Consider the following 23521-nt stretch of genomic DNA (forward strand, 5'->3'; position numbering starts at 1 on the left):
TAATTAGTAGTGTTCTACTTGATGAAGGATCACAGATTGATTCGAAACACATAATATATCCGAATCGTTTATCAAATTTTGTATGTTTTAAACTGTTCCTTCGGCATTTGCTAGGTTAAGTACCTACTTTACTTTTATTAATGGCCACGAGAGTACAAAATGAAGTAATTTAGTCAAACCCTAATTTAGTGTGTTTGGCATCTGTCTGTCTGTCAAAATACCATATACGGAACTTATTACGCTATTTTTACACAAGTAATATTTACCTCGACGTTATGGTATATGGTATTTTGACTATGAGTGAGAATCACGAAAGTTTAAAACGTTATATCTGTCTGTCTGTGTCGTAAAACCTACCTATTTAAATCAAGCAGCTTAAATTTTAACTCGAGACGATAGACGATACCTCAGGAATCGACAAAGCACAGCCTTATTCTATCAATTTAAACTCTAAAACTATGTAAGTACTCGTATACTTAAGTAATTCGTGACAGGGGTAGGAAATCCATACTAATATTATAAATGCGAAAGTGTGTGTATTTGTGTGTTTGTATGTTTGTCCATGTTTCACGTCGAACCGGAGCCACGGATCGACGTGATTTTTGGCATAGAGATAGTTTATGGGCCAGAAAGCGACATAGGCTACTTTTTATGCCGAAATTATGCACAGTTCCCGAGTGAACAGCGCGCGATAACCGAATTCCACGCGGGCGAAGCCGCGGGCAAAAGCTAGTCCTACATAAAATAGTCGTTTGGAGAGCCAAAGACACAAAGTACAGAGTTGTATGTACAGAGGTACATAGTCATAGATTCAAGAAGTAAGATTTTTTTAAACAAAAGTGATGGTCTTCTAAATTGGACATCAGACAGTATTGCAAGCAGTATTGATATAGGGCCTAAGAAAGCAATTAGGCACTTGAGCAGAAAAAACGAACGTTTGGTTAGTACAAACCTCTATTTTCCCGCTCTCGGCGAACACCCGTAGCTGTAATGAGTCCTGCAATTTCGCCTCGGGAACTAATTTGAGCGTTCGCACCCAGCCGTTAGTGGCCACTTCCACGAACAAAACGCCTTCAATAATCCGCGCGCACCCACCAGGGTTAGCCAGGGGGCCCGTGTACACCGATAACGTCAGCTTGCTCGATGTTTGAATCCAATCAAATCGCAGGGGCGCCGGAGCTACGTCAGAACTTTTTTCCAAACTTTTCCCGGGATTCGCAGCCGCTCTCCGACTTATTGAAACAGGCAGGTCGCTAGATTGTATTAAACTCTGCATTATTTTACTCGGCGGACTGCCTTTGACGCTCTCTTCGCTCTTGGCGGATATCTTTTTTCTAACGGGAGTGATACAGTTTGCTAGGTTCTCCATGGATTTTCTAACAAGCTCTTGTGCTTTAGAGGGTTCTCTTAGACGATCCGACTTTGGGGAGGGAGTGGATGGACCAAAAAACTCTTCCGCGTCAGGCCTATCTATCCAGAGTGGCCCTACGAAACACTTTCCTAGAAGTGAGTCATAGTTCACCCATGGGTGTACTTTATCGAACAGTGGAGTCGCGTCTATGCCTGCCCCTCGCATTAGTTCTTCGGGACCTGAATAGCAAAAATTTATAGCAAAAATATGATTTAGTTATTTATTTATGAGTAAGATACTTTTTGAATGGTTTTCATAAAACATATATGCTTACCTCCGGGGTGGAAAGGCAAATAATGTGTTATGTTGTACACGCGTCCTCGGATACCTAGCCAGGCGTCGTCTGAAAACGTTAACACTCGTAAATAAAGTAAACATTGCAAGTTCGTCTAACAAAAGTGCATTAAGAAAATACACACTTGGTGTATTGTGAGCGGCGAGTTCGTTGGGGGAGACGGGACGGACGCGGCCGCCGACGCCCGTCAGGTCCTTGCCCGAGTTTCCGAGCCGGATCCAGTCCATCAAGCTGTGACCCGGTTGCAACGCACATTTGTTCCGAGGATTGCCTGAAACAAAGTCAAATCATAATCGAGGTGTCTCCTAAAAAAATAAAATATAATGTGTTCTTTATTAGCAATGCTCAACGCAATTTAAGGTTTTTTTAACGAATATGATCTTCGGGTACTCCTGACGTGGATTCGAACCCGCGTATACTGACGATCTATGCTACGTCAAGGTGTTCTTCCAACTGGACAGTTATTTTTTTTACTAAGAAGCGGAAGTAAAATACCAAGTTACTTTCTAATTGCTATAGGTAGTTATTTAATTTCAAGATCAAACACATTCTTGAACATGAAACTACCGTGAGACTAAATATTAAATGATATTGTAACGGATATCTCACGTCTTAAATCGAGTTTAGCTCGACATGTTTCGGGCAGAGCGATGGCGCGTAGTGCGCGTGTTGCGGCAGCCGCCGAGTCGCGTGCTCCGGTGAAGGAGGGCTACGAAATAGCCCGAAACATGTCGAGCTAAACTCGATTTAAGACGTGAGATCCGTTTCGAACACATTCACAGATTTTAATATAAATGAAAGTAGTAGAGTAGGTAGTTTTAAGTTTGTATGAGAAAATCTCATTAGGTACACTCGAACCAACTGTATCGTGCGTGACCCACTACGAAACCTTATCGTAGGAAAAGTCATAGTGATATCGCATTGCCTGACAAGGGAATTTATTATGACACTTACTGTGAGAACGTTTTACGGTGGGTCAGGACTCAGGACTCAAAGGTTTACTAATGTTTCGGCGAAAAACGATTGGCAACCTGACTCATTTCTCAACTTTTCATTTCCCAACTGTTTAATGTTTCTGAAACTATAAATATTTCAGGATTTTTATAAAACTAACCTAACCTAACACGATGGCCCTGAAATATTTACAGTTTTAGAGTTGCGAAATGAAAAGTTGCGAAAAGGCAGTAGGTACCTAGGGGACTCGAATGGTTCGACTGTACTATGGGGATTGTTTAAATAACGAAATCTACGCAGACGAAGTTGCGGGCAAAAGCTAGTGTTTAAATAATTTGATTAAGTCAGCACTCGAGCAAAAATAAATGTTTGATATTACATCATCATCATCATCATTTAAATCCATACTTATAGTATTAATATTATAAATGTGAAAGTCTGTCTGTCGTCTGTTACGCTTTCACGCCTAAACCACTGAACCGATTTTGATGAAATTTGGTACAGAAATAGAATAGACCTTGGGAAAGAACATAAGCTATCTTTTATCGCGAAAAAGAGGCTTTAAGGGGTTGAAATAGGGGATGAAAGTTTATAATATGGTGGAAGTTCGTCGCTGTCGAAGATAAAACCACGAAACTTGGCATTTAGGCACTTAATAAGAAATAAGTCGATATTTGTTTGAGCTTTTTTAAAAATTCGACCTGTGAGGGGGTGAAATAGGGGATGAAAGTTTATATGGAAGGTCGTCATTATCGAAGATAAATCAATAAATCTTTATTAAACTTGCCATTTCGGCACGTGATAAGAGATAAATAAGTAGATATTTGTTCGCGCGATTTTTAAAATTCTTCCTGTGAGGGGTTGAAATAGGGGATGAACCTTTATATGGAAGATCGTCATTGTCGAAGATAAATCGATGGTTCTTTATGAAACTTGGCATTTGGGCACGTGATAAGAAATAAATAAATAGATATTTATTCAAGCGTTTTTGAAAATTTTACCTGCGAGGGGATGTTAGCAGAGGGGATGATGCAGTGTTAGCAGAGCCTTCTAAGCTCATAAGCAAAATGTACGCGATGGCTTATTGACATAGACAGCCAGACATAAAAATAATTATTTTCATATTTTTCTTATTTGTTGTGCAATAAGAGCTACCATTATGCAAAATTCCAAGTTTCTGGACAGCCGGAAGTACCCTATATTTTTTTCTGTTAAGGCGATTTGTATAGAAACACCTTTTTAATGACTGTAGCTTTTCATTGCCTTGACTTAGAAGTTTGATTTTTTCACAGCTTTCGGGACTACCCTCCTAATTTACAATAAAGGACGTAAGGTGTCAAGAGTTCCCTATTAAGAATTAGTCCTTTTGTGTTGGCAGGGTAGGAGGTAGGTGTAGGATGGATGGATGGAAGAACAAAAAAAAATTGTTTATATTTATAGCATCAATGTATTAAAATAGGTTATTTTCAGCAAACCATAGAAGTTTCTATGTGCTATTATTGGCAGAATAGGTACCTATCCTAAATAAATTAAATACTTCCCAAAGTTACTATTCCACGCGAACGAAGTCGCGGGCAAAAGCTAGTCAAACTATATTCTACACTTTAAACTACAATGCCTATTTTTTAATATTGTTTAGACGTTCTAGATCCATAAACATACTTAGATATTTATTTGTTAAAGCACGATTCATTGCCCTTTGTTTAACAGGTGTTAGTGTTTTGGTAATGATCGGTTCGCAATTTTTTACGAGCATGAGTGCAAAACAGAACAATAACTGTGTCAGAATAATATGACAGCGAAAACAATTTCAATACAATAAATTATATTAAATTTGAAAGGACGTCGAATTAACTCGGATGCTACTTGAATTGCCTCAAAGAATATTTGTTTATGCGAAATAGACCTCTAACCTCCCGAACTAAATCCTTCCCCCGTCTTTGTTGTGAATAGATTTTGTATGCCTTAAGCGGACGATATACAATTTACATTTCTAATTAAATAATATAATGACCACAGCCACCTCGAATACCTATCTATTTGAAAGTGGATTTGAGTCTGTCTATACTAGGTCAGCTACATTAAAATTTTCATGAATAAGTATTCATCATTAATTTATGTAAATAAAACCGGTGGGTGCGTTTTAGCCAGGATAATACGTTTAGTTGATAGCTCAACACATAGACACGTAAATAGTTGAGAAGTTTTACGGGATTCCGTGAGACCAAACCGGAGGGTGACAAATAATTTAGTAGCCAACCTAAGAGGAAACGGATAGACGACTAATAAATCCCAACTTTAAGAGAATTATGCATTCGCTGTGTGTCGTAAAACTCCGGATGTTGCGAAGATGATTTTGAATAGCCGTTCCGCGGACCGGCTAGCTCTGACAATGAATTTGTAACTTTTTCAAGTATATGTATTTGGGAACGTGGATACTTTGTTGACAAGCAAACATGAGTTTATCCGTTAACGTATGTAAGTAAACAGGGTGACGCCGCGCCGCGCCAGTCTGATCAATAAATCAAAGCTCACTCAACTTATGAGACCTTCAAAGTTCCTTTTTTCCTCTCCCGGTGCCAATCAAATCAGTATTGTGCTGTTGACTTTTCGCACATCTGATTTGCTCAGCTCCGACCGCCTCAAAAGGAATCCTTAATTACCTTATTGAGCTCTTAGTAATCCCGACTAAAATCTTTAACCTATATCGAAAATACAAACTGAAATATAGATGCACAGAAAAACCAGAAAAATAAGACCAGCGCTGGGAATCGAACCTAGGTCCTCGGCATTCCGTGCCATGTGCTATACCGCTACACCACCGCTGGACAACGATACAGACACGAATTTCTCCTATGCACCTCGTATCTCAGCTTGTGTTGTTTCTTATTCAGCCACTTAAGCAGCGACACTAGCGACATCTATGCCGTAGCCCTCATCGAGAAACTACCGTAAAACCGTAACCGTTTGACCGTAAAAGTAACAAAAAATTTGGAATTGAAATAAAAATACAGAAAGATTCCAAAAAAACCGATCTTAATTTGATTGCTTAATAACGATATCTCTTGTCCGGGTGAGCGGTTAGTTCCGATGGAGTGCCGAAAAGTTTCTGTGGGGAGGACAGAGGCAGCGAGCTATAAAGCTAAATTGCTAATATAAATAACGTGCCCATACAAAATTCCTCGCCAGTTCCACTCACGTCCGAAATCTAGAGGGATATCATATCGCGTCGACTTTACGGTGTCCCTGCAGTTTCCTTCAGGGATAAAATATACAGGCTATTATGTTAATCTGTCGCAAACTAGCTGTCTGGAGAAAATCAACGGGCGACCTGATGGGTCCGTTGCGGTCGAGTGGCCTGAGATCGTTATTCTTCTCAACAAATTAAGATCGAACAACATGGGTGGGTAAGTACTGTATTACTTAAACAACTACTTTTCCATTCATCAACATTATTCAGGATCAGTGAGGCATGTTTCAACCGGTATCCAATCATTTGGCAACAAACGTTTCAACAAAATATTCATTTACCAAACAACAAACAAACTTCGCAAACTTTTGTCTCACAAATTAATCGTTTTATAACACCACATTTGGGCATTTCAATTTTTCTAATTTTTCTTAAGATTTTTCGTAACAAAACGGACACATCCATATAATATTTTGGAGACACATCGGGAGACCCTGTTTTTCCAGCTCGGAATCATGGACGAGTCTAGGTACCTCCCAAATTTTGTAGAAGTCGGAGAGATAAACTCAGGGTACAACGGTAGATAGAAGTGCCCATTTCACAAATTGATCGTTACACAAACTCTTTATTTGACAAACCATCATATAACAAATCTTTATTTGGCAAACTATACATTTATTTTATTATTTTCGTCATTTGGCAAAACCACGTTTGTCAAAAAAAACGTTTAATAAAATGTAAGTATCATTTGATAAACACTTTATCAAGAAAATTTAGAGGTGCCTGTAGCTCAGGTTAAATTGGTTAAGAAATAGGTTAGGTTAAGTTAGATATATCATTTGATAAACACTTTATCAAGAATAATTTAGAGGTGCCTGTAGCTCAGGTTAAATTGGTTAAGAAATAGGTTAGGTTAAGTTAGAACTGAGACCCTAAGAAAACCTAACTTCTGCCAGTAAAGTTGGTTAGGTTATAATTGCGACCCTAAGAAAAAACGAACTGCTGCCCTTACAACCTACCGTAGGTTAGGTTAGGTTAGAACTGCGACTCATAGAAAAATAAACTACTGTCATTTACCTATAGTTAGTTGGGTTAGGTTTGATAGAACTGCGACCTTAAGGAATGCGAAACAAAAACGTGCCACGAGAACCAAATACTGATATGTCATATGATGTGTGTTTGTTTGTAAAGTGACAAGTATATTTATCAAAATATGATCATTTGTGATATGAGCAGTTTGTGATATGAAGGTTGTGAAATTAATAGTTTGTGAGACGTTGTTTGTGAAATGATTATTTGTTAAACATTGTTTGCCAAATGATAGTAAACCGTTTCAACCATGCCAAACCTTTTTGGTACAAAAGCGCTTAAATGTTAAAAAAATACAAACTGAAATATATGTACATGCACAGAAAAACCAGAAAAATAAGACCAGCGCTGGGAATCGATCTTATTTATTGGTCTTATTTTTCTGGTTTTTCAGTGCATCTATATTTCAGTTTGTATTTTCGATAAAGGTTTTACGGGATGACCGTAAAAGTAAAAAAAAAATTTGGAATTGAAATAAAAAATACAAAAAGATTCCAAAAAACCAATCTTAGCTTAAATGTTAATCTCGGCTCTGTACTTGTATTGAACACTTGCTATCGACGTTGTAAACGCTTTCATGTTTAGTTACGCGGTTTAAGTAATAAGCAAACTTTGTAATACAAACCCTAAACTTATACGTGCCACCATCATTACAGGCGTCTGTAAGTAATGACTTCTACAGAAATTCTCTGTAACGAATCAATATTGGCTAACTTAATTGAGAACGATGAAATTTCTCAGCTTTGCCTTAACTTCTATTCTGGAAATCGATTATAACTTGGCTATTATAACTTACCAGCATTTAAATTACGTTTGATATAACTCAAACTCGATTTATTATTCGACCTTTAGCTTTGATAACAAATTATAGGTATGATTACTTATTAAATAAAAAAAATAAAAAGGGAATATACTGCTTAAACATGAGCATTTTATAGAATAAAGAAAAAAAAAAGATTTATTTGTATGTATTTTTCCTACTTTTATTTTCGGTCTCGGTGTCAAAAGCACGTTTTCTCTGAAGAAGCAGCGTTTTAACTACCATCGATTGTAGGGTAGCCAAAGGCTTAAAATACACAAAAGACCCGATATACCATTTCAAAAACAAACTACGAAACAGGTAAAACGATAAATCTTTTGATGGTTGGGTATACTCTATAGGTACCTATCTACCTACTTTCATTCAATACGGTGAAATTGTTCCGAGGACGAGCTCCTGTTAAAGAATGCGTATATTTATGAATAGGTAGGTAATCTAAACATGGGACCTCCCAAGGGATCCTCTTAGAAAAATGTAATTTTCGAACTTTTATTTGTAGGGTTGTACTCGTAATAATTTTCCAAGTACTTACCAACATAACAAATTTTGTAATTTAGGAAATTTCCATTTTTTTTGTCCGTGTTGTAAGGTGAGACTTACATGGTACAATGCATGAATTAAGACGACTGGGTGAAAGAAACGTACATATATATTTCAGTAAGTTACCTAATAAGTATAACACCTTTAGGGGTAGACGTAAGGGCAGACAACCGAAACCGTTCAACTAGCACAGCTTCGACGATGCAGAGAAAAATGCATATACTTTAAGCAGTTTGATCAAAAATTTGCGTCACAAATCTATTATTCGCGTTGTTGAAATAATTTTAAAAGAGCTTGCAAGCACTGCACTTGACGTAGTGGAAGTGGGAGGCCTAGGCTGCGGGAAAGAACTTAGATAAAGAAAATTTTTAACAAAAAGTAAAACCGACCGAGCAAGTGAGAGAATAGACTCTGGCCAACGAAAGCTGTTCCAGAAAAACCGTGGAAATTAAAAAAAAATGAGGCTGACAACACTTGCTGTACACTGATTGATACTTAGATATTTATTTAAATTTTCCAGATATTAAATTATAGTAATGTGTGAAAGTTGATGATGCACTTTAGTAGTCCCTTGGTAAATTTTATGACCTTTGTCAGTGCCCATTTACGTACAGTCCAGACGCATCAATTTTTGGACCATTTTGACCAGATTGGCATTGAAAATATCTTCTAACATTTTAATTCTAACATAATCTTATCAAATCTCATATCAAAATTATCTAAGCCAGGCTAGAATGGCAATAGGTCAATTTTGACAGTCCAAAATGATACCAGATTAAAGTTTTGTAAAAAATGCGTGGACAGCTGTCGCTGGCCAAAGTCTACCTACCCTACCTATATAGAATTTTCAACATTAATTTCATAACACGCGTGTTTTAATAATAGTGACTAATTCGATTTAAAAGTTTGCGGATTCTCTTAATTGGACCGATGTGTACTCAAAATTCGACTCCCACACACGGTTTATTCAATATTTTTCGGCAAAAAGCCATTAAAAGTGACGGAGTGTCCGGATACGGATAACACTTACAATATTTAGCGAGCCATTGCTAGTCACACAAATGAAAATTGACAGGTATTTATTTCCACAGATAATTAATACATCTCGCTCGATGCTCTCCCAATTCTTAGTAATCCTTTGAACGTCTCAATAAACATTATCGAATAAAGAGTTATGGCATATGGTGCGAAGCGAAGCGAAGTGTAAGATGCGATGCGGCTCAAACTATGTTAACGTCGGCTTTACGAAAAATAAAAGAAGACATATGTCGAGTCACAAGTGCAAGTGCAAGTTATCATCATCTCATTCAGAAAAGTAACTTTTCCTCTCCCTCCGATGAGAGGGATCATGCAAAGTGCAACTTTTCTGTTCAAGGCTTTTCTAAGTGTTTTTGGGCAAATGCAATTTTTTTAAGTTGATTATGCAGATGGTTGCGCTTTAATTTCTATTTAGAATTGTATTGTTTTAATTTTCTTCTTGGGCATTAACACTTGAATCCCTCATGACGCTCAGGATTCTAATTTAGAATTCCTCGCTACGCTCAGGGTTCTATTGTTGAATCCTTCGCATACATTCTGAATTCAATGTATCGTCCTCGCCGTAAATACATCATTTTACTCCCTTGTGACTTAAAGTGAGGCAAAACATGTCTAACAACAGGAGAGGAAAACTATACTTACTTTCTTCCCAAGGCTAAATATAAATTAAAAATAAAAAGGCTGGATGTCAATGGTACACATACGTATCTATCTTCTATCTATCTATCTTGTATATAATATATATAAATATATTTCGAGGATCTCAAAAACGGCTCCAACGATTTCGATGAAATTTGGTAGGTATTTGGGGTTTTCGGGGATGAAAAATCGATCTAACTTGGTCTTATCTCTCGGAAAACGATTGTTACCAAGTTTTAGCCCGAGCAAAGCTCGGTCGCCCAGGTACTTCAGCCTATAGGTACGGCATACGAGTTTTCTTAATTAGTCACATTGAAAAATTTATAATGCATAGAAATATTATTAAATAATTTTCATTAGTATCTTATATATACGCATATAAAACAAAAAAGCTAAATAATTGTTAAGAAAAAAAAAACATGGTAGGTTAATGACAATGGTATATGTCCACACTGTCTATCTCTGTAGAGCTTAACTTCTTACCAGATTAAAGGATAATATGGTACAAGCTCCAGCATCAGGCTAAATTAATCTAAATATTAACGTAACAAAGTCTCCGTGCCATTACGTTAGTACGCTGTTTCGCGACGAGCGGCCCATTACCGGAGCTGAAACAATTCTTTATGGCTAGTAAGTAAGTAAAATGGCGCGTGGCGCGAGCGAGGTGTGAGCGTTTCTTTGTTCACATTTTACTTTCAACGTTAAAGGAAAAGGCGGTCGCATAAAAACGTGAACACAGGAAGGGTTTCCTTTATAAGGGTCTTATTTACTCTTCACTGGTTTAAACGAGATCTATCTAGAAAGCGTTAAGAATCAATTTAACCACTTTAAACAATAATTTAGCATTTTCAATTTATTCACTCAAAAAAAGGGAAAGCAAACACTCATTTGGGCATCCAATTTTTTATCCAAGCGTGGCCCAAAAAAAAGGTTTTTGCTAAATCAGACCTATTTGTTTTCTACAAACGGATCAAATGAAGATAAAAGATAGAGATTTTTTTTAACAAAAAAGTAAAACCGATTCCAAAAAAAATAACAAAAAATAGAACCGACTACAAAACCCTTGAAAATATTTTTCTAGGTAGGTACCTTACCTACTAACTCGAAGTCGGTGCCTCAGCACGAGCCAGCAGGAGTGGAACAATAGTCATCTACCTCACCTGCATACTATGGGTTTCAATAAATATTTTCAAGGGTTTTGTAGTCAGTTCCATTTTTTGTTATTTTTTTGGAGTCGGTTTTACGTTTTTGTTAATTTTTTTATTTAATTCTCACTTTTTAGTGATTTGTAGCCAAAGTACATCTCACAACGATTCCATTAAGCCCAAACACGGCTTAGTTACCTTGTTTTATAACAGAGTTCCGTTGCCAACCTTCCGGCTTCAGCATCAGATCAGTTCGAAAGAATCATTAACTTAAAGCTTCTTCTTAGTCGCTTATCTAGGTTAATCGTGATCGTTTATAGACGCGCGAGCATTACTTTAGCTTTGACGAGTTCCATTGGCCATCTACGGTCTTCTTCATCAGGTCTAGTTTACCAAATGATACTTTCTCAATGTAAATGCTTATCTTAATGCTAAAAATGCCAAAATCGCCATAGGTGTGCCTATAAATTTCGAGGTTTGCCCTCGATTTCCCTCCCTAGGATCCCATCATCAGATCTTGACTTGGTGACAATGGGACCACCTCAGAAGAGTACTCTATCGAATAAAAAAAGAATTTTGAAAATCGGTCCACAATTGACTGAGTAATCGGTGAACATACATAAAAAAAATACAAACATTGGAACATAGAACCTCCTCCTTTTATGAAGTCGGTTGAAAAGTAGCTATTGCCAAAACAAAAACGTGGGCACCTTTGTGGCGGGAATGGCGAGGGGCGAGTTATTTGACTAGGTTTTAGTTTTCTATTGGTTGGAGCTTTGCGGTGAAGGAAAACATCGTGAGGAAACCTGCACAAACCTGCGAAGCAATTCAATGGTGCGTGTGAAGTTCCCAATCCGCACTGGGCCCACGTGGGAACTACGGCCCAAGCCCTCTTGTTCATAGAGGAGGCCTGTGCCCAGCAGTGGGACGTATATAGGCTGGGATGATGATGATGATTATAGTTTTCTATTGTTATTATTATTATCTTCTTTTGTACTTAAATCAATTAGTAGTGAACTACTTCAGGCACACGTGTTACGTAGATTTTATCAAAAGATTGTATTTTTTTATATTGTACCGCAAATTTTCGGAATAAATCATTATTATGAAACAAAACTATAAGCCAAGTGTGAGTCGGTCTCGCGCACTGAGGATTTTGTATGTTTGAACCTACCCACAATACAATACCTCATTAGAGAATACATATAGGTAATAATACAATAACCACATTAGAGAATAGGTACATACTAACTTGACTGAAGCTACAACATGTAAACATTATTTAAAAATAATTGTTGGTATTGTAACGCGTTTTATCGCCCCTTTTTTATTGACTATCTATCTAGCATGCCGTCATCAAAATAGATGGCAGCGCCGAGTGGGCGCCTAATGAGGAATATCGCAGAAAACAGTCTACCCAGCCAGCACTCCCCGCTACACTGGAGCATTAATAAAAGAGCTTCAACAGCAAGCCGAGATTCACAAAGTCAGCAGGTACAGTTTTTTAGAAATGATTAAAACTGGGTCAAGTTATTCGACGCTATAAGGCACAAATACACGTACGTACGTACGTCAAAAACGAAGTCTATTTTTGTCTAAGCTTTCACGTATATTACCAAGCATAGTCTTATTTCCACTTGACCGGTTTATTTCGGGCGAGAACCGTAGATGGAGTAAAAACGAACAAAGGGAATTGTTGAGGGATCTTACGTCGAGGAAAAAGCCTAGCGATTTAATTGAAGTAGTGAAATACTTAACGTAAATACCGGCGCTTTGAAGGGATTCATCTTAGTCTGTTTACCCGACCGTAATAAGAAGAACAACGAATTGAGAACTTCGATTGAATTGCAATCAAGATCCTGACTTAGCCGAGGGGTTAAAGTGAATTTGTAACAGTAAGCCGTGTCAAAGATGAGCGGGATCAGTGAGTTACCTGGGCCAGTCGGTGGGCAATCGTATATATATAATAAATGATTTTATTTTTATCTCCTCGGACAATCGATCCGGCCCTCGGGGCCGTGGGTGGTGAATAAAAGATGAGCTTGCAAATGTGATAATCCGATGGATGTTCGCCTGATTTCACTGGACACAATAGATGATACAAGAATTTTATTTAATCTTATAGTACGTGCCCTTACATTCTGGAGAACCAATGATTTTAGGTATCCACTTTTAACTGAAGCATTTTGTTTACATATCATTAATTGCAGAAGAACTTTCACATCGATTATATTTTTCATATGTCCTGCTCATTTGAAATATTTCTACCTTGCGCAACTTACACTCACCTTGCATTAAACGAAGCGCTCACGGTACCAAATATGAAGTTAGGTCCGAGGTCAGTTAGGTTATCTATAGTAATATTGAATCAGGGTTTACTGTAGAGGCACTGGCATAATATATGCTTCTATAATGGAAGTGCTTTCAATTAATATTTATGAAGTCTTTAAGGGAACTGCAGGGCTACTACGAAACTCGAAACTCGAAGTTCGTATCGTACCGTCCCTCTTGTTCTCGTATTAAATAGTATAAGTGTCAGAGGGACCGCACGACACGAACTTCGAGTTTCGAGTTTCGTAGTAGCCCAGCAGGGGTATGTGCTTGCTTGTAAACTATTCTGCAAACTTAGGGGATACCAGCAGGAAACTATCCTTCCGACGCGTACATCCTGGTTATCTTAACTTCCTGTGTTCTTAAGAGGGAGTGTTCAGAATCCGTTAGAACGCTGTTATAGCGTTAGAGGTATTCAGTTGTTTGGTAGACAGCGAGATATCGATCCTTTCAAAGGCTTACCTGCCTTTATCCCAATCGCATTACGATCAAAAAGATAGGTGTAACGTGTATTTCGCACAGTTGTTTGTATTCGTACATAGCTATTGTTAATTTTAGTCATCGTGAGACTCAGACATTATTAAAACAGAAAACCAACTAATATACCAATCAATAGAACTGAGCATATCGCGACGAAGGACCAATTATTAATTTCTTAATATTTCGGGCGGGCATACATCCCGCGTTTTTAAGGGTACAAACTTAAGTATATAGCAGGTTGTAAAATTAAATGTCTTGAATTGTATGGACTCTACACAAATTCGATATAGCACGCACAATAACTCTTCGTAGTCAGCTGTTAGAATAGAAAAATAAACAAAAGATGAGAAAGGCCATAATTGTTATAAGAAACTATAAAATAAGCAGTTTCCTAACAATCAAGAAGTTAAAGCTAACTCAAACTTGCTAATGCTCTTGAGTAGACGGCAACAGAGGTAAGAGCATGATTTGAATGGCTGCTTTTATTAAACGTGCAGGAAGAAACATGGTGCTTGGAGCTGTAAAACTGAAAGACGATCTCTATTACCTGCTACCCAAAATCACGATTGACTTATATAATCTTTATAGGCTTAGCGACGTGCGGGATTAAATGTAAACGGATTGAGTTTGGCGAGCCCACAGCCGCGGGTTAATTACACCGCGTGGATCGATGGCTTCCTTGTTGGCAGACGTATTGGATTTCCGGTTATGTGATACTCTAGTGACATGTGATTAGGACACCCCTATCTCATATAACTTTAAGTCTTGACGATGAAAGGGGCTGCTGCTTCTGGCATCGAGGTTAACACAATAGTAGAACTAAACTTTGAAAGTATCTAGATAGTTTTGTATAGGTAAATAGATAATACGTTTCGTCTTCATTGTTATCTTGGTTTACAGTAAACGCATCATTTGTAGACACACTTTATTGGAACTGCAATCTATATTAACGATCGAATCAAAACAGCTCGATAATACTTGTCAAGATACATTTCATAAATTAACGTAAACCTCTCGACACATTTTAATTGAACATAATATTTGTCAAGTCACGTCGCTGGGTAAGCCATTACCTCGCCAAAGTTGAGCGTTCCACGTAGCTCTCATACCTGCGAGTCTCACCCTATCTTGACTTATGAGACTATAGGTGCCATCCATATATTTACTTTGTCTTTACTCAGAAATATAACGTACGTATTATCTCGACTCGCGTCTTCCATCCGTGACTTATTATTTCAGCCTACATTCATTGTAGCAAACGACTAGCAACTGTTTATGTTAAGGCACCACGCCAAAGGACTGAGTGAAATTTGAAATCCTAAATAATTAATGGTTGTCTTTAAGCTACAAAAAGGTTCCCAACTTTTGCAAGTAACGCTGGGGATCAAAACAAAAAAGATTAATTTAAAACCAAAACTAAAATTGAAAAGTTATTTTCATGCTTTCCATTAATAAAACAACCCAAAAACCTGTAAACATAATAAATTAGCACAGTGTAACGAATTTCTATTTCGTTTGGAAAAATGTCTATAACATTTGAATTAGGTTTTTTCTAGAACTTAATCAAATAACAGGAAGTATTATCGTGGCAAAGAACCCGTTGTCATTAAGTTAAATATTGGTATAAGGGATTCGGCGCGATAATAATGAAAATAATGAGAATAGAAATTCGAAAGGAATGAAAATATTTTACTCGGCTTCAGGTAAACAGCGGTGGCATACCTACCTATTATCTCCACAAGGACGCACCTTCCGAGACTTCCGACTGTCGTACAAAAATAAAAAACATTTTCTTTGTTGTTTCTACGTGTCAAATTATGTACCTAATTATGATTGGCTTCATCTCGAGTGTCTCGCATCTAGCATTGTTCCCCCATTCAGGCTGTTACACGCACGCGTTACACTTGGGATTATGATAATGATAATGATATCATCGTTTTGTGTGAGATTTAGAATAAGGATATAATTTTACTTTCGCTACGCACCAGCGTAAAAACATCGTTAATATTAAAATATTCCGCCCTCCTCCTTTTTCAGGTTTTATTCATGTTTGCCGACACCTCTTGATTGGGCTTTGATAATTTAAGTTGGACTTCAGAGTTTAATTTATCGCCGAGTTAGTTTGTTGATGAAATAATATTTTTATTGGACGCTTTAAGGCGGGCTGAATGGGGCTCGGTCGATAGATCTATATCAACGAGCGAGATTAGCTCGCTTGCTTTAATTGACAGACGGATGGACACCTAACAAGCGCTCCATCCAGCGATGTTTTGTCAAGATGAAATATTAAATCTATTCACGTTTAAATATGAATGGAACAATATTTGGCCCAAGTGGAAATGTACTGCTACAGTCGCTTCATGCAAAAATCCTTGAACCCACTAGATTAGGTACGTCGTACGTAGATTAGGTAAGGTGGAGCAAGTGTGCTGGATTGCCATCGTATTTGGTGAGCGGACAGTAGCGTGGAATGTGATTGACGTCTTCAAAAGATCGCGAGCATCAGAAACGTTAGGCAATACGGCCTCTGGTCCACACTCGCACTTCGGTGACTCGCTTCAACCACATTCGTGCATATTCTAAAGGTTCGTGAGCGACCACAAACAAATAATTGAGCTGGCACCAATCTCCTCTGGGAAGCCCACGCTTATCAAAGCCAGATCATGGCTGGACATTGTTCACAAACAAATATGAAATTACTTGCACCGTGTAAGGTAAAAGGAATTGAGGAGATACGTAGAGTGGCAATATGGCACGGAGAACGGATGGCATTTGGGGCCGAAAAGTTCTCGAATGGAAACCGCGGATCGGCAAGCGCAGCGTAGGACGTCCACCAACGAGATGGAAGTGGTTAAAGCGACGGGTTCACGGTGGATGCAAGCTGCTTTCAACCGCAGCCACTGGAGGTCTATGGGGGAGGCCTATGTCCAACAGTGGACGTCCTACGGCTGGTATGATGTTGATGTGTAAGGTAAATGACATAACCTTACTATCTACATTAGTACTCTTACGGAACGCAATAAAAAGGATACAAAAAGTAAATCTGTTGTGGATGGATTGCTGACTGTAGGTACAAGTACGAGTATAGGCACATGCACAATAGATACGTCGTAAACACATTATGTAGAATCAAGGATTATCCTGGGCAAATTATTTGATCTGCAAAACGGATTACGGATAATCTTTGGTTGGTAGATTCATTCTATGTATGGATGAGAATAGGGAGGTTTACGATTCCTAGTGTACAAACCGCATAGAGTGCCGTCGTCAGTTTTCATATATACGGGAATTTAATACAGCACACAGGGCAAGTATAATAGTTTAACGTCAAAACAAATAATCTTACGTAGGTATCTATTTAAACTAAAATTATTTGTAATGTAAAACATATGCCTAAGGCTGACAAACACACACACAAACATCACGCCCGTATTCCCGAATGGGGTAGGCAGAGCACACGAAACGTTACCGCTCCGGAGCCACTTTTAGCAATTTTAGGTTTCAAGTTTGACAAAAACGCAACGGTACAATAGTGACAGGTTGCTAGCCTGTCGCCTACGGTATACCTTAACCTATATCCTCAGTCGCCTCTTACGACATCCACGGAAGAAATGGAGAGGTGTAATTCTAACCCGACACCACACGGGTAACAAATACCAATAATATTTAACTGTTTAAGTAACGCATTCCAAATTCCAATTAGTTCAAGTGACATGATAGCAAAGTATACAGATACAGCGTTTTAAAATTATAATGCCTAAGTATAGCCTGATCACACAAAGTATACTTTTTTTGGAAGCACATTTATTTCTAAATGAAATGAACAGGCGGATCTAACGTATCTCTTAAAGCTGATAAGGTTCCACGCAAAATTTGCTTTTATATAATCGGAAGGCGATGTCATTACATGCCATTAGCCTGAGCTACTTTGTGCTACGCGGACAAAAAAAGAGTGATTGACGTAACAAATTGCTTCCATTGTCCCACCCAAAACGCAAAATCGAACGTTTCCAATATCGGAAACAATAAAAACCTGATTGTCGAGCCATCCAGGCATTTGAGGATGACATATTATTTATTACGTCTGTAATGGAGCATAATCCTTAGAATCTTTATTATCTGCTTAACCTTTTCAAAGATTTATAAACAACATGTCCTTATTAGGTGTTTGTATTTTTTTAGTTATAAAACATTATAACATTTTTACTCTGAAAATGGCCGAGAAATTAACAAACTTAGCACAAACTTCAAGCATTGCCGGGAGTTTGACACTGAGCGAAGCTGGGTAGGGTAGGTACTTTGAAATTTATATACATAGAGACCGAGACTTGAACTAAACTTGTAACTCTTGTATTAATAAGGATTTAGGTCATTTCCATAAAATTATACGAGTACGAGCAACAGTTTCAACTCGTAATATGAACAAACGATATACACGTAAACAGCTGCAATCCCAAATGTCAGCATATATCTACATGAAAGCGAATATTTGCTCTTAGGGGGTGTAACCAAACCACCCCGACTCGCTTCGTGCTCAAACTGCGAAACCACTAACCCCACTTTATTTAAAACACAAATCCTGTAAGCTGCATGTATGCAGCGTCGAAACGATATAAACTTGAACTTCTTTTACAATAAAATAACACTGTACGTACCTACAACAGAGCTTCAATAATAAGAATAAATAAAAACATTATTCTTATGCTTCAATATAGCAGTCTAAGTAGGATATATATAAGTTTTAACAGGACTTCTATGTTCATTTATTATCACCTTTGTATTCAGACATATATAATTGATAATACTTAAACAGTCAGATCTTTTTATATAGATTTTGTATTCGAAAGGCTCAATTTTTACCCTTATCCAGCTTAGAGACTGTTCGTAAACTAGTGGGACTCTTGGTGGTCTTAAAGCTGTAATTTGGAATAGATATCACGGAGACAAAACGATAGATTAAAATTTTGAAACGTTATTTTTTATTGGTATACACAAAGCGGGGAGTCATTGGACAGATCTTTCAAAATATTGCAAGTTTTATGATTTGTCAAAATCATTTTACTAATCCCGACGCAAAAAGAGGGGTGTTATAAGTTTGACCGCTATGTGTGTCTGTGTGTCTGTCTGTGGCACCGTAGCTCTTAAACGGGTGGACCGATTTGAATGCAGTTTTTTTTTATTTGAAAGCAGGTTTTCTAGCGATAAAGATAAAAATATGTTATTTGCTTAAACATGATGCGATGGTTCTTAGACATGTTTTATCAAAATCGGTTCAGCCTGATTGAATTGAATTTGAAAGGAAAATCGTTTAGCTAAGTAGAATACAGCTTGTGGCCTCTTTCATGTTAGCTCGAATATTACAACCGGTATCGCCTCCACGCCGCGCCGCACCGCTCCGCCTCCACCGTCAGTGTGTTTCTACCTTACAAGTTAACAAGTAAGTACTATATCCCTACACTGTGCGTGGCCCGATACGTAATTGGCCGATTTTTTTGTACGAAATAATAAACAATTTTATTATTTATGCGTTTAATATGTATTTAAGTATGTATCTATCTATATAATTATATTTATCCGTTGCTTAGTACCTATAACACAAGCTTTGCTAAGCTTACTTTGGGACTAGGTCAATTGGTGTGAATTGTCCCGTGATATTTATTTATAAAAACAAAACAATAAATAAACAATGTCTCTAACAGCACGTAGCTGTACAAACGCTTGTAGTTTGTTGCTGTTATCATTTTATTTACGTTTCAACTCGCATTCTAAAAGCCGTCACATCTCGCAAACGCACGTTTACACAAAGCGTATCACGTGCTACTTAACGTCAAAAAATGTTAGCCAGTTATTTTGACGGAATTTCAATGTTCAAAACATACAATAAACATTACAAAGACAGTTTTCAAAGTATCAATCAACAGAATACGTAATGACGCAGCAAAATGGCTTGAAACCACTGGCCTGAAATTTCCGAAAAGTCACCAGTGAAAAGTCACTTGGTCACGTTCAGTGTTAAAATTAATAGAACACTGAATTTCACTGACAACTCCGTATAGTAACTTTAATTGCAGCCCGCAGGTTCTGCGGCTCAGAGGTTAAACAAGGACAATGGAACTTCTCGTTTCTAATGCAAATTGGTTTGGTGAACGCTGGATAAATAATTGATTTGTTTGACGAACGTAAAGCCATTGTATACGCTTGAAGGGTATGATTCCACAGGGGATTGTGGCGTAAATACAATTACGAATCTATTTATAAAATTGTTTCAGCAAAACATTTAAGAATGATTTTATTTATTACAAGCTTTTATTTAGCTTGCCCTATTTGTTTATTTATTTTTTAACCCCCGACGCAAAAAGAGGTCTGTCTGTCTATGGCATCGTAGCTCTTAAACGGGTGGACCGATTTAAATGCGGTTTTTCCAAGCAAAGCTAAGAAAAGCAAAGCAAAGAAAGCTTGTGTTAAAATGACATTTTTAACATACCTACCTAAACTTATTTTTGCTATGAATATAAAAGTTTAGAATTCTTTGAATAACCAAATAGTACCAAATACTGAGTTCCGAAAAGTCATTAGTTAACTTCATGGAAATTTGAGAATTTTTCCGACATAATAAAATCAGTGCCAGAGCCTGATCTACTATTTAGGCTAACAAGGCTCAAGTCTAGGATGTGTGTGTGTGTGCGTGTACGGTAAGCGAAGTAAAGGGTGGACTATTTTAAGTCAGTACCTATTAATCCCAGATCTATAGATCCCTAAATCAGGCACGGCAACGTAATTTAGAAAGACGTTCTTACATTAAATATATCACCATTTGATAATGTTATCTACCTCCCTCATAAACTAGGTAACCATATGTCCACAAAATAAACAGCTCAATTTAGTTAAGTGCCTACCTATCTAACTAAATTGAACCACGTACTTAACGAAGGGACACGCAATGAGGGCTATCGCGAATGAATTTAGCCGCTAGAGGCGCTAGTGTAGCGTGAGGTCTCCGAAATGTCAAATCTCATAGTTTTTGGGTGAGCTACGCGGGTTTATTTATAATTAGAATAATTTTGTGAATATTTTGCAATATCTGAAATTAATTATGGCAAATATGCGTTCCAGGGCAATGAATGTCTGTGATTTGAGACAGTTTTGTCTTTCGGAAACCTTTGTCCTCCTTTTTTTCCGAACAAAACGGGGACTATGCAACACTGTGGCATGCTCGATATTTTTATGGTACGGTTTTATGGTGTATTAAATATGATTTTAATCTAAACTTTGTTTTCACGCCCGTAATAACAGACTTTGAAAGCCATACTTAAAAAACTCACGCAACAGTGCGCCATCTAGTGAGACAAAAAACGATAGCCCTCATTAAATACATGCGGCGGAGTGTTTACTGAAAGCCGTGATGGAAGACTCTGATATATAATAATAATTATCGTGCCTGTTGGTTAGACCTCTTTTAATGAACATTCAGCAAAATAAATTAGTCAAAACTTAAGCTGATGTGCTAGGGGTTGAGTTTCAAATGTTTCAGTATAATTTTTTTGTTGTTTTTTTTTTCGTTCAACTAATTTGATTAATTGAAGTATGATCACTTTTACTAACTTTATAATCCAAACGTTTCTTGCTTTTTATGACGCTGAGATCAATACCACGGATTTTAAGAGATCAGGCCCTCTACCATACTATACCACGAAATGCAAAACTCGAACTTCGTATGTGGCCGTCCCGCTGACGCTTGTCATTTAATACGCGAGTGAAAGGGACGGTGCGATAGGAACTTCGATTTGAGAGTTTCGTAGTAGACCATCTGTAGCCAAAGTGGCAAAATGGAACCTTACTTTAAGTAGCTGTAAATGGTTTTGTTCTGTCCGTCTGTCTGCATGACTGCCCGTCTGCCTATATTAAGTCACAGCTAGTCATTTATAAGTACTTCGTTATTTTAGCATTAGAAATAGTGTAAACGAATTAGGCTGGGTTTGATATTTTGTACCTCTATAAGTATATAGAAAACATCATCATATAGCACGGATTGCTGAGGACCTGGGTTCGATTCCCAGTGCTGGTCTCTTTTTATGGTTTTTCTGTGCATCCATGTCTCAGTTTGTATTTTCGATAGTAGGACTTACGTTAGGTGCTTTGTAAGTACTTATTATTGTAATTTTGGTAGTAAAACGTTATTATACGTTAAAATTCGTATAAATTGGTGGGATAACTTTGTAAAAGTAGGCATTTTAGTTGCTTCGAAAACAAGTCCCAAAATATTTTCGGGCCCGGTTTAAAGCCTCTGCGGGCCCTAACCGAAAACTTTTGGATTGCGAGATTCCAGTGGAAATTCCCCAATTGACCTCTATTAACGTCTCTCGGAAAATTGTATGTATATCAGGCTTATTTGACAAAATTATCTCTATTTAAAAATTTTGTTTGGCCATTGATTACACTTCAAAAATATTTTACCTGTCCAAGAAGGACAGGAACCCAGCATTTTTAAGGTCGAGCCTATTTGTAATTACGTGACTGGAGAGTGGCAGGGCTTTAAGAGTATCAAATTAATTATCTAAGTCGAGTAACATTTAACTGTAGGTAGGCTTCATTATATTCCTTCAATTATGGTATTACTTAATATGCTTCTCTAGTTCTCTGCGTATCGCCCACTACAGGGTAGCCACATGCTTTGTTCGTAAAAGACGATGTGCGTTGTGCGTGAAAACTCAGAAAAATGCGTTTCAACAAAATCGTTGAAGTACCTATATTATCTGTTTTTGCGATCTGGAAACACGGATGAAGGATAAATACAGATATAAACTACTGGAGAGATATTTTAACAACCTAAGTAGTACCTCTATGGGACACCTACCTGAAACACTATTTAGAACCGGAGATCGTATAACACTTATAGCACGACCTGGCAAAATAGACAAGAATAAGCTTTTTATAAATTGCTTTCCTAGCGCGTTTGCTGAAAAAACATAATCCAGCGAAAATGTATCAAATAAATCACAAAAGATAAACCGATAGTAATCCACCGACTCTTACGCGCCATATTTTCCGCCTTTCTTTGTTCAGACTGTTCATGCTCAATCCCCATAAACAGCAATAAATTTATCTTTTATGTGAATGAAATGAAAACGTTGCCGACAACACCAGCAAGCATGACGCAGTGAGTGCTTTTATAGCTTCTGTTTGCAAGTTTGTATGTAGCCTGTTAAAATGTACCTATATTCAAAGTACTTACATACATTGATATAGGTACTGTCGAGTTCATAAACTTGTGAGCAAATAGTTGATTAAAAATATCTGAACACGACACCATTGTTAACGGTGTAGAAGCGTGTTCAGATATTTTTGATCAAATTTGTGCTCCCAAGCTTATGAACTCGACTGTACATCGAATTAATAATCTAATGTTTAATTATAATTATGTACATACATTTGCTTGTCAGCTCAGAGCTGTAAGGAAAGTCACGCACAAGGTGTCAGATATAACATCGTTGATAAATCGATCGAGGGTAAAGCCGTTTTGATATTCTTTAATACTCTCCAAACCCATACTACATTTTTACTTCGATAAAAGCCGATTCAAGTCATGCCG

At 37.5% G+C, this 23521-nt stretch overlaps 1 protein-coding gene across 4 annotated transcripts in view; it reads right to left on the reverse strand.

Moving 5' to 3' along the window:
• The window catches only part of LOC141440855 (cytochrome b5 reductase 4), a 72888-nt gene that overhangs the window by 7538 nt on the left and 41829 nt on the right, over positions 1 to 23521 (reverse strand). For all 4 annotated transcript variants that reach the window (XM_074105424.1, XM_074105425.1, XM_074105426.1 and 1 more), the window contains 3 exons: positions 1831 to 1977; positions 1686 to 1754; positions 953 to 1590 (listed from right to left, as the gene is read on the reverse strand). In XM_074105424.1, the coding sequence (XP_073961525.1) occupies positions 953 to 1590; positions 1686 to 1754; positions 1831 to 1977 (854 nt within the window). The remainder of the gene's footprint in view (positions 1 to 952; positions 1591 to 1685; positions 1755 to 1830; positions 1978 to 23521) is intronic.

This window comes from Choristoneura fumiferana, chromosome 23 (assembly GCF_025370935.1).
Source record: "Choristoneura fumiferana chromosome 23, NRCan_CFum_1, whole genome shotgun sequence".
Lineage (NCBI taxonomy): Eukaryota > Metazoa > Arthropoda > Insecta > Lepidoptera > Tortricidae > Choristoneura > Choristoneura fumiferana.